Source organism: Pseudopipra pipra, chromosome 16, assembly GCF_036250125.1.
Source record: "Pseudopipra pipra isolate bDixPip1 chromosome 16, bDixPip1.hap1, whole genome shotgun sequence".
In the NCBI taxonomy this organism is placed as follows: Eukaryota; Metazoa; Chordata; class Aves; order Passeriformes; family Pipridae; genus Pseudopipra; species Pseudopipra pipra.
The window spans coordinates 7,342,029-7,355,047 of record NC_087564.1 but is presented as its reverse complement, the minus strand read 5'-3'; the positions used below and the strand labels follow the sequence as shown (position 1 = coordinate 7,355,047).

Here is a 13,019-nt window from a genome sequence, read left to right as displayed (position 1 = left end):
TTAAAGGCCTAAAAGAAATCCCAATGAGTTCTGGTCACTGGATTTTTCTCTTCTCTGCCCAGCCTTGAGTCCACTCCCTTGCTCTCTGTTTCACCAGCACTTGGAACTTCCAATGACATCTTGCTTTAAGGTCAGTCATAAGCTGACACTGACAGAGTTTCAATTACCAACCCTGCTGGACATACGAAAATAATGTCCTCAGCATCAAAAGATGGTTTTAAAAATTATAAGTAGGGTCTCCATGGGTGAATTGTTTCATAATTTAACATATGTTATTTTTCTTGACATAAACAACATGAGGCATGGTGACAACAAGGACCTCTGCCATTTCAAATTAGCTAAGGTATCAGTATTAATTCTACATTAGCTAATTACCCTAAAAAAGTGATGCAACAGAATTTGTCATTTATGCTGGTAAAAAAGCATTCCTAGTTTATTTTTTAAGTCTTTACTTCACACAGGAATGTCCAGCCACACACCATGGTTAAAAATCCTTCCCCTGACTGTACTATATGGGCAGTGAAAACATTCTCTTATTTTCCACGTGGTTCTCCTGAAAATGAGACTATGAAAACATTCAACTAAGTGAAACCAGGTGCAGAATAAAAGCAGAATCACTTTGTTTTTCTCTGAATCAAACATTCCCTGTGCTCAGGTTGCTGTCCTGGGACCACAGTCCCCCTCTGGCCCTGTCCAGCTGCAGGTACAGCCCCTCCCCTGGTGCAAGGCAATGCTACAGAGGTGATTTCACAATCTCAGGAGTCCCACAAATCAGGCTTGAAGGAGCCTCTGAGATAAACTGTTGTGACTAAAATGTAATTAAACTGACTCTTCAGCACAGCATTTCATACCTCTCACCATATTTAAATACCTGTAATACCCTCTAGGGAACATTCTTGTATGTGAGTATGCATAAAACCTGCTAGAATGCACCACTGCTCAGGCAGCACAAGTAATGTTCAGTGTGTTCCTCCTCTTCAGGTGCCACAGCTGCACCAGTTCTAATTCCAGATAACCTATGGCATGGACTGTAATGTGTTCAACTAAATACTTCAAAAATAAAAACAGGGATGAGTTACTCACATGAAGATTTTTTTTTTAAACAAATCACATACACTTGCTAAAAAAAGAGGTGGATTGCAGCACATAAACTTGTTTTACAGAATTTATTTTTAATGACTTATTCCAGTGAAGAAAATATATTTTTTAGGGTTTTCAATATTCTCTAATACTACAGGAAGGCACTCTACATTGCATTTGGAAATCAACGCTCTCCTCTTGTCTACGATTCAACAAAATGACTTCTGACAACAGTATTCTGTACAGAACATTCTCCCCATGCAATTATTCCAACTTCTGTAGCAAGAATATATGCTAATTGAATGGTAGTTAAATTTCAAAATGAAAATAGTTGTTTCACATTTAGTTGCTGTCAGTGGCATGTCTGTATTAGCCTCATTTATAGACTTTTCGTTGTATAAAACTATATAACAGAAACTATAGAACTATGTAACATTATATGAAACCTTATAATGGATATAACAGAACCCCAAGCTGTGACTGCAAAGCAGAATGTGTTTGTTCTCCTACTGCTGCTGGCTCCAAAGAGCTAAGAAGTAAAGCCTGGGAAATGGGGGGAAATCTGACATGAGGTAACACGGAATGATCCGGAGGTCGCTTCAAGTCAGTGGGAGTCTGCTCAATTCAAACCTTTTTGAGATGAAGATTCTCAGAGCAGTACTTTTCAATGACACATCATCATATTAGCTCTGCTCTTCTTCCATGTTCCTCACAGGTCTCATTTTCAAAAAGAAAAACACGTCAACAACTTTCTTGTTATTGAGGACAACAAATTGAGAGCTGTTCTGGGACACGGTGCAGTCAGGGATCTGTATTTTAGCTTGGGGAAACTTCATGAAACTGTTTATATTTATCTAATATGGAAAAACCCCTTTGATACAGCTTACTTTTGCTTAGCAAGCACATCCAGCAGCTCTTTCTCTATGCCTTGGCTGCTCAGTTCATTTAAACTGTAATATCTGTGAACCAGCTTTTCCTCTGTGACCACCACCACTCGAAGCCCGTGCGTGTCTTCTCCCAGCTGACATCCTATAGCTGATGAAACCACCATTTCCAGTCCTTTGTAGGACCCTCCAGCATTCCTGTGGTAATGCCCAGCAAATACAGCTTTAATGCCTGTTAAAAAAAAAAGGGAGAGTGAGTGTGTATTGGGTTAGCAGTTTACAGGTGTCACGTTTACCTTCATTCTTTACATGCAGCATTAAATTAAAACTAAACTGTTTACCTGAACTTGCATTTTGAACAATTAATTAGTAAACAGAAGTAAATAATTCTAATAGTAATAAATAATTAGTAAAACTTCATTCTGCTCCACCAGCTCTGTTTAGGGTTACTGGACTTTGACTTCTTTATGCTCACTGCGAGGTGTGTTTGTCATCTCACTACTCCTTTGGCTAGAGAGAAGGAACAGTTCAGAGGCAGCAGATTAAAATTAGGTACCTGCCTAAAGAATGATGCTACTCAAACGTGAATTAAAAGGCAAGGATAGTGGAGCTGTATTTGTCAATTAACATGAAGAAGATTCACTAAGGAGAGTTTACCCAAGGCCAGTGACCTTAAGAAAAAGGGCAAGACAAATAAAAAACACACATGAGAAGGTAAGTTGTAATCTTTGCTCAAGACAGATGGAACAGAGCCAGATACATCAAAGAAATCTAATAAAGCAGAAGAGTTATAAGAAGAGGGCAAGAAAGATGAGAGCAGCCAGGAAAGGCTGACACCAGCAAGAAGAGTCCAGCTCAGAATGACATGAATTAACATTTATCTAGTATGGGGTACAAACAAGGCAGGTTTATTCTGATTCCCTCTGTATTTTTAATGACTAAAGGCTGTTCTGTTCTTTTGAAAAAAACCCTCAGATTACTTCTATTTTGGACTGTACTGGAGTAAAAAAATCACTCCCATTATAAACTTGAAAGAAATACATTTGATCTGTGGCAGGAGACAACAATATGCTAGTCAGAAAATTTCTGGGTAGGTTTCATGCAAGTACCATCCCATCTTGGTCAGGGGTAGCAGAAAAGCTAAATGACAAGCAGAAGCAGGTAAAGAGGACACCCATAATTCATATTTAAGGCTTTATAATGTATTTTGAAATGCTTGACTGAATCATTGTCTGATTAGCCAAAAGAATGTTTAAAGAAGTCCAACCATTCTTCCCCTTCTCTCAGAACATGATTTTTTTACAAAACATTTGCAAATGCTGTCTGATTTTGTCCGACTCCTAACGATCCATGTGCCAGGTCTACATTCCTCCCATCCTCCTCAGTAGCCATGGGATTTCTGCAGAACTTCTGAAACAATTTGACATTAAATGAATCGTGTCATTGTCACCTCCAAACCAGTAATTTCTTCTTTTTTTTCTTCCCTCTTGCAAACACTCTCTACTCACTGCTCACTGCCCTGAATGGCCTTTTGGATTGTCCTTGCAAGTCCAATTCATGCTACCAAACAGATTAAAGAAGAAGTCATTTTGTTACTAAGTACTTGCCTTTCCTGTCAAAGTTTGCAAACCCATAGGCAGCAGAGTTGGGAATCGAGCTTCTTCCCCAAGAGAGAACGTTCTGTCATGACAGAGCTTTTCATTTCCAGCTGATGCCAAATTCCTTCACCACTGAGCCCTTCTGTGCACTGGCCATAGATGCAGCTGAGCATCACAGTCAACAGCATTCACAGTTTGGTAAAAAATTATTCACCAGCTTTCCTGCCAATTTAAGGTAGTGCAGAATTTATTTTGCATGAAAACGTGGAGGTAGGATAAATAGCTAATTTTACAAACAGGATTTGGGATTATGTTTCGGCATGCTTAGTGTAAGATCCTTGGATTTCAGCCTCTCACAGCTTCCTGAAATTGCATTTAATCCTATTTTATACTGTTGCGAAACAGAAAAATTACTGGACCAGATGGCTGAAAACACTGGAAATTCTGTTGTTTACCATCAAGTGCAAAACATTTAAATTAATTTTACATTTTGTTACAGAAAGTGTTTAGAGCTGGTGTTGATTTATGACACTATTAAATGACAATTCAAACATTTTTAAACGCCTCTAAAGGACTTAGGTGTAATTTCTCTACTGAAATACAATAGGTTGTGTGCTCCTCGAGCAAAACGACACTTGATGGTTCCACATAAAGCCTCTGAAAATGTATCAATTTAATACTGAGCGATTCAAAATCCCACTAAGTATTCCCTGAAAACCATGACAGAATGATGAGCAAGCATATAATGATACCCAGGGATGGACACTGTGATGACAACCCCAAACTCCATTGGTTACTGCTCATCTATTCCAGCAATCTGCCATTCCATGCTTAACACAAAATGTATCACCTGCTTAGTCCTGTTCAAGTGGTGGGGCCAGAGGGGGCAATTTGTCAGATACCACAACCTTAAATGACATTTAAAAAAATAAAAAGCCAGCAACAACTGATTTTGCCTTCAGACAGCAGATATTTTATAAGATAGCAGAGGCAATTTAAAGCCGGAGAGCTGTAATGAGGAAAACTGTAACTTCACATGGAAATCCTTATTTCTCTAGCCAGAAAAACCTTCCATGCTTTCTTCTGCAGCAGATTTAGACCTCTTTCACAGTGAATAAATGAAAAGCAAAGTAGGTGAACCCATCTTAAGACAGCTGTCTAACATCAATTCTTTGCTTTTGTGGGAGTTAGCGAAGACTGATATAAAATATATAAACTAGGCTCAAAGTATAGTTAAAAATTAAGCAGCTTGGAAAGCAAAATATAAATTATTCTGCTGTGTGCCTGGGAAGAGCTACACAGGCTTTCATATTTCAAAATCCAAACCCTTTTCAAATAGCAAATGAGTCAAGGTGGAAAACAGAGAATGAGTCATTGTATTGTCCTTCTCAGCTACAACTTGTCTGTTACCCTATTTTAGTGTATCAGTGCTAATTATCCCTGCTCGTGTAACCTACTCATCTCTCTGCTGAGGGACTTACACTGCAAGGGAGGCAGCAGAACAACTCTGGGAGCTGCTCTGACTCAGCTGCAGGAACCCAACAAAACTGGGGAGGATTTTTTAAATCTTGGGACAAACTCAATTAGAAAACCTCAACAGGCAGTGGTGGAGTACAATGGGCCGTGACACATGGGGCTCTTTGATGAGATTCTGTGCTTTCCAGGTTATTATTTGGGCCCTTAAAATCATAATGCAACAAACATGCTTTACAAGTGGTGCTGCAGTCACTTTGAGATGCTCAACTGCTACCACGTTGCAGGTAATAACAGTGACTGTTTGATAGCCTTCTCAGTATTTTCCACTTCTTCTGCAGGCAAGCAAAAGCACTTCAGTCTATGAAAAAGTTAGGAAAAAGTAACAATCAAACGCATAGTGAGGTGCAAACCCATATGACACACTTTTAGTCACAGAAATAAGTACTTTGCAAGGGAATTAAGTGCTGTCCTTTTACTGGAAGGATCCGTGTCCTAAAGTAACATCATCCCACCATTCAGAGAATTTAACCTTCGGATTTAAAAGAGGAAAAGAAGCCAAGACTTTATGCCATCATATATGTAAATCAAGCCCTGACTAAGTGCAATTAGAAGGCCAGAGGATACAAAAGTAATAAAGCATTTTTAGTTATGCTAAAAATAAAATAAATTCCACTTTCGGAGAATTCAAGGGAAGATTTTGACAAACCCACCCCAGACAGAGACAGACACCAGGGAAAAAGTTTGGCCCACCAATCACCTTTTTTTCTTCTCTGGGAAATACCACAACTTCACTACAATTCCACTGAACATCTGCTAACTGCCTACAGTGAGGAAGGTGTTTTGGTGTGGAGCAATGCAACACAATAGCTGAGACCAGCAAGGATGTGATTTAAAACTTCTTTTATCTCCTGGTGGCTGTGGGAGACAGACTCTGCCTAAACAAGCTGGTGTTTATGGTACTGTTCATCCAAATCCCTCATTTTAGCATAGGGATGTTATTCAGATCCCAACTGCACCACACAGGTGTTCAGTGCTGGAAAGCCCTTGTGGATCCAGCTGCCTCTGCTGGAATTCAGTGTCTGCTTTAGAAACCTCCCAGGGTAAATTCTGCCCAGACCAGAATTTTCAGGTCCCCTATTTCCAGTGCTCGTGTTAGTTCTTGTTATTGTTGGTGTGTTACATCCTAAACAAAGAAACAAACAGGTCACTGTTGGGTATTAATAGAAGTCTCACTGATGGTGTTTTGTCTGCAGCAGCACATTTCTGTTCACTCAACTGTATCCCACTCACTTTTGTTAGTTAGCACAAGAAGGAAATCTGAACCAGTCAATGCAATAATTCTAAGATGACAAGCAGGCAATTTACTTTGCTCTTGCTTTTGATCTTTAACATAAAAGGAATCTTAGAGATGTATGCACTCAAATTTAATTTATTCATTTCAGATGTTTTTCAGGAGTAATACTGTCAAGTTGCTAGCAACACCCCCCTTTTTCTTCCCCAATCTCTGAAGAAAGAAGAGTGTCCTGGCTGGCCCCATTTTTATGGCCCCCTTTAATGTATCCTCAGGTCAGTTAAATGCATCCTGCTATACACTAAAAGACACAGTCCCCTCCCACTACAAAAGAAAAAAATAAAGGTAGAGCTGTGATTTGTTTTTAATTCCTGGTTTCTTAAATAGCAGCTGGGAAAAGCATTGATATAAAAGCTGTATGAAATATTAAAAAATGTCCAAAGAATGGCACCTTCACAGGCATTTCATTATTTGTTTTTTTATGAAATACATAGTGATTTGAATTTAAATGTGACTGGAGGTTTCACAGTATCCATTAACTAAAAAAAAAGCAGAATCCATTACTGCAAGACATTGTTCATACTTAATGGATTACTCATTAAAGAAAAATGGATTAAAATCAGAATAAAGAACTGTGCAGTTACTCTAAAAGAAAAGCAAGTAAAATAATCCACATGTGCTGTCTCTGTGATCATCACCTCACATCAGATGCACCACAAACCGACACGGGATTATGGAGAACCTGCTTGGGAAGAAAGGTCTGAACTGCCCAATGAATTTTTGATCAGAAAGGACTGGAAGGCAGAGATGCAGGACGGGCTCCACCCAGTGCCAGGCACCAGGGCTTGCTCTGACTGTTCTTGGATCATGAAAACACCCAAACCCAACAAGCTTCAGGCCTGCCTACCAAACATGAGGTTTATGAATCAATCAATATGCAAAAAAAAGTCAGTGTCTTTGCAAAAAAAGGTTTAAATACAGGAATTGATTCTGATTTTAGTCATCAAAAGCTGTCCTCCTGCCATGTAATTTACCATCATTTTCTGATCAAGCACAAAATGTCCTTCTTAGTTCTCATCTGACAAAGCTGAAAGACAAAAAGATTTACCTTTTCCAAAGATCGGATCATAACTCCTTTTTTCTGATGGAATAATCCATCCCTACTAAAGAACGAAACACCTATTTTGGTTCAAGTTCTGTGAGCCCTGAGCAGCCTATTTGGCATAAATAATTCATGACATAACAACCAACCAAACCACGGATAGTCACCTGAGGAGATGTAACACTTACACATGTTGAGAAGCCTTGGAGTCTTCACCAGCTACACCATGAAATGAGTTAATAAACACTTTGGTTTTATGGTAATTCACAGCCTGCACTGTGGCTTTAGGGCTGTAAGGCTACACAGTGGCTTTGGCAAGGCAAGAGGTAAGTGCTGGGGAGAGGGATTCACATCTCATATAGTTCAGCTGCTGCCTTTGATGCTTCCTGGATGTTCTTTCATGAGCAGAGTCTTTAAAGCACAAATCAATTTTAAGAAAATTTCAAACAAAATTCATCTTTTGGATACCTTTTCCCAAGTCAAAACCATGATGTGAACACTTTGCTCATGGTTTCTACTGCAGACATTTCTCAACAGGAAATTCAAAACCACCTCGGAAGACTTTCCTCCCCCCTCTCATTTCCAGAGTCTGCTTTCTAAATCCAGCTCACCATGTAAGTCATTACAGGAGCTTTGGCAAGCTCTTGTTGATTTTCATCTTCCTTAGTTTAACACTTCTGGTAAGTTGGACAATTTTTACCAGCATTTCCTGTCTTCTCTTTTTCTCTGGCTTCTCTCTTGCAGCTTTGTGACCCACACCAGCACACTGTCTTAAAACCTGCTTTTCTTACAGAGTGGTTGTAAGAGGGAGTTAAACTGACTCCGTGGCCTAGCAGGGGAAGATGTCTACACAATTCTCAATGATAATACACAAGTATCAGATTTGCTCTGGATGCTTCATGGAGAAGACTGAAACAGAAAGGGATGACCAAGCCAACCAGGCTCAGGAGCAACTGCCTCTGTACAACCATCACATCCTCCCAGACTGCAGCAGCTCTGATTTAAAAGAGATGATTCTCTGTAACTGGCCATCCCACAGCACTTCTGAGCTCCCAAGCAACCCAAGGCAGAGCAACATTCTCAAGGAGACTGAGGCCTAAATGAACTATTCACCACCCTTTTTCAGGCCTGGAGATAATGAAAAAGAAGGGAAGAAAACCTTAGCTACCCCAGTTGTTAGCATGCTTTTGATCTTATTTCTGACAAGAACCAGATGAGAAAACAGTTCATTACATGGAAAGAAACTACAACTGAATCTCATGCAGAAGGCAGTTGGTCTGTTAGCAGGAGAAGCTGAAGTTATTTTACAGAATTTTAAAAGTGCAGCATCTTCTTTGTACAAATTATCATTTACCACCCTTCTGTGGCACCAGGGAAAAGGGTCAGCATGATTTGGACATAACTGCACTGTAAGAGAACAAAGGCATTTAGCTGTGTCTCCTGGATAATTCCCCTGAGAGTGGTAACAGCCCAGTCTTAGCTTATTGTGCAGCTGCAGTCCCCTAATTCCCAGACTTCTGGTACTCTACTGTTGTTTTCCATAGAGTAGAAAAATGCAAGGACATGGAAGACTGGACATGTTTTCAACTCAATTTGGGGCAGGAAAGAAAGAGGACTATGGCCTGCCTTCTCTATATGGACCAACACACAGCCACATCCTTTTAATTAGTGTTTTGACCAGCCTTTCTCTTTAAGGAGTAGTTAAGTCATTATAAAATATCTCTGTTATAAACATGAAATGCTAACAAAATCATCTTTTTCCTTTATTAAGGTATATTCCATAACAATGCAACAGTAAGATTTTGTGAAATATATCTCTTTTCCTAACTTGAAAAATTTGATGTTTCCTAGTTTAACTCAAGAAATACAGTTCGAGCCCCAGACTCTAGGGAAATCTAGTTGCAACGATTACAGAAATCCAAATAGGTTAAAACAGGATGGAAAATAATGTACCCATGTTTAACCTGAAATATAATAAAAAATAATGAAGGAACATGCACCTAGAAAACAATTTTTCTCACACAATCAGATGATATTGGGCTGGAACTGAGACTTGAACTAGTTTAAATTCCAGGGGTGTCTGACTCCAGTTTCTGTAACTACACTTACTTCCATGGCTTGTATCCAAAAGCCCCTGAATTCAAAAGTTGTTTTCCAGCTCTAGTTCCTAATGTACAAAATCCATTTCTGAGGCAGGTTTGCTGTGTTCAGGTTTGCTGGACTGGCCTTGCCTCGGCTGGAAATCAAACTGCTCAACCCAGCACCATGGACAGTGTAAAAATACAGGAAGAAAATTACCACTGTAAAAATAAACCAAAGAAAAGCAAGCAGATTTTCCAAATTAGGAGAATGCCTGGAATAATTAGCATAGGCAATCAGTAGCATGCTTTATTTAGACTGAGCCTTCAATTAAATAAATGCTTTTCTCAGCAAAAGCAAATGAGACTGTAAAAGAAGGAGAAGGCTAAATTAGTGCAATATGAATGACATAATAAATATGTAATGGGTACAGTACAGACCTTGCTTCTCTTCCCATGCACTCGGTAGAGAATTTTGGGAAAAAAAAGTGGTTCTGACTGAGCAGTGAAATTTATCACATGGGCCAGATTATCACCCCTTAAGTGCTGATTAATGAACTATTTTTTACAGTAATGGCAGACAGGAATCCATGTTCACTGCATTTCATTCACAGGCTGATGGCTCTCCATCCAGACTGCAGGTGAAGTTCAAAGCAAACAAAAGGAGGCATTCTTCACAGAGCTGTGAAACATGAAACTCCCTCCCACAGACCTTTGTGAAAGCAGTTTTCACTGATCAACTGATCAAATCTATAGAGTAATCACTAATTTGCACTATATTGGTAACATTAATATGATGCAGTAAGTCCCTGAAAGAAAAATTGTTGGAAGTGGGAAGGGGACTTGAGAGAAATACCTTTATTATGCACTTTTCTGTCCTGTGCTCTTCACAAGGATTTGGGGTCATCATTCTGGTCTAATTACTCTGCATTTATGTTAGCTGTTCAAGTTTAATGATAAAATTAGATTTTAAATAGAATTATGTTTATCCAAAAATCACAGATTCACTACACAAACCTCTTGCTCAATCAAGGACTGAAGAAAGAGGATATACAAGAAAAAGCTGATCCTGTATGTATTTGTCCCTAGAACTGCACGAGAGAGAGAGAGGAGCAGCAGTAGAGCCAAAATGGAAGCAAGAGGAGGAGAAGCAGTTCTGTAAAGAAATAAAATTGTATTGAGTGACAAACCTGAATGTTATCAACACTCTTGTGCCCTTTCATCGTTTTCATAGACAGGAGAACAAAGTAAGTATCCAGGCACAGGGAGATGCTACTATGAGATATGTGTGTACACCCACACGCATGGAAGAGTAGATGGGTATTTTTTAAAAGGCAGTGTTTCTGGCAAATACAACCATTTAAGTCACATGGATAAATTGATCTTGAACATTCTCCCTAGAGTATCAGACACAAACTGGCTTCTCTTTCTTCCTTTCACTTGCAGCATACAGCTGCTGTCTGAAGTGCTGAACAATGTGCTCAGTTCAAGAGTAATACCTGCTCTCAGAACAATTTTGCTCTCCAAAATGATGCTCTTTCAGCTTCCCTACAAGAGCCCACATTAACCATTGGCATTTTTTTGCTGTGCCTTTTTTCTCCCCTGGGCACGTGGTTTACCTCATCTTTTCAAGACTCCAGTGCTACAAACTGAATGATAATATTTAGTAGTCTTTGAAAACAAAATCTCTTGAGTGGAATAGAATCGATTTTATCTCACTGCAATTTGAGAGTGCTCCCATCGCCTCATCTGCTGAGCAGGTGCTGCAGCAGCAAACAAAGATGTGAAAGCATCAGTCACAGCACTGCTACCAGAACTGCTCAGTGCTCAGGCACTACTCAGACCTGTTATCCAAAAAAAACCCCCAGCAGTTTCCCACCAGTGGAGCTCCAGTAGTAGGAAATAGTCCCACTGGTCAGTGTTGCATCAGGAGTTCGATGCAGCTGGTGGTCAGTGGGTCTGTGTAAGTGGGAGACAAGATATGATTTTACAAAGTATATCTATGTCAAAAGTATCTTTAGACAGGACAATACTAAACAGAGCTATACAGAAAAGGATTTTAGTGTCACTTGTTTTTCCTATATAATCAGAGGAAAACCGACAGGCACAGCCAGAGGGTGATTCCACATCACCTAATTAGAGCACTGGTCTAAATCACCCTTTTGAGGTGCTGTCTGGAGAAGGTCACTCTGTCTTTCAAGTCAGGTTTTGTGGATGCCTCTTGTGACCTTTCAGTGGAATTTACTTCCTGGTTTTGCTACTTTTTCCATTTGAAAGTGAAGCTTTCTCAGAGACCTGACACAAACCCCAAAGAATGCTCTGGATTGCTGTGTGCTCTAAGGATCAATAGGAAGTTTTAGACCAGTGGATAAAACTGATTAAAAAAAATTTATCCCAGAAAAAACATTACTTAATGACTTAATGTCCTTACAGAGGATATGCATTTTGTACTTACTGCTGAATTTCTGAAAAAACCCAGCTATGCCTACATGTATCTAGATTACATCACCATACCTGAGGAATGGTCCTAAAACCCGCTGTTCTCACATAGTGATGTAGAAAATAACGAATTTGGTCACTCAACCTGTACCAAAAAGAGCATAACTGCAACACTGAAAGAGGTTGATCTAAATTACTGAAGTTGAGAGTCTTTAAATTATCTTAAACACTGACACATAAGCACTGAGATTACTCACTCAGTGCATGGGCTTTGCCAAAATCAAGGTCTCAATGGCAGGAAGAAGAAAATATTACTCCCCTGTCAACTTTGATTACACAACAAAGAAAATAATGAAACATAGCATATGTTGTCTGGTAAATTTTAGAAACAACAGCTTTCAGCACTCCATGCTTTAACTTTGTGCTCAAATATATCTCAGCTGTGGATGTTCTTCTTCCTTTAACACTGCTCTCCTGTCACAACATTTCTAAGAGGAGAATGTAGATATCACACTCTTTTAATGAGTAAAGGTGTTAGAAGTTACAGCACCTACAGTGACAAATATAATAAAAAACCATGCCATTTAATAAAGTTAGGTTGTTATTTTTGCCCCTATGGACATATTTAGTATTTTTAACCACATCTGAAAAATTGCTTTGAAGACATTTGGATGACTATAAAACTTTTAATTAAGAGAAGTTGAAGACTGCAGGGAATTTCCTTCTGTATTTTCTACCTATTGTCTAGTGATTCTATTCTGGATGCAAAATCTCTCAGCTAGACAGACAGACCACCTATACTCTTCATCTAACTTCGAAACAAAAAGTCTTTTTCCAACTTTGTTGGTGAAAAACCAGCTATTAATTTAGGTTTTATTCAACAGAGCTCTTAAACAAGTTCAGACATTTGCTTAAATGTTCTAGTTCATTTGGGCCATTAAGAACATCTATTACTATATTGTATTAAGTAATGTAAGTAATGTTCAGCATGTCAGTGATGGTTCTCAGGACAAAAAGTCTTTAAAAGATTGTCTACAGCTCACCAAAAATACCCATCCTTTTCAGGTCATA

General features: G+C 39.1%; 1 protein-coding gene across 3 annotated transcripts in view; it reads right to left on the bottom strand.

Annotated features, from left to right (window-relative positions):
- Positions 1-1,152: 1,152 nt before the first annotated feature.
- CPPED1 (calcineurin like phosphoesterase domain containing 1) overlaps positions 1,153-13,019 on the bottom strand; it is a 42,104-nt gene continuing 30,237 nt past the window's right edge. For all 3 annotated transcript variants that reach the window (XM_064672842.1, XM_064672840.1, XM_064672841.1), the window contains one exon: positions 1,153-2,196. In XM_064672842.1, coding sequence (XP_064528912.1) covers positions 1,964-2,196 — 233 coding nt within the window. In that variant the 3' untranslated portion in view covers positions 1,153-1,963. The remainder of the gene's footprint in view (positions 2,197-13,019) is intronic.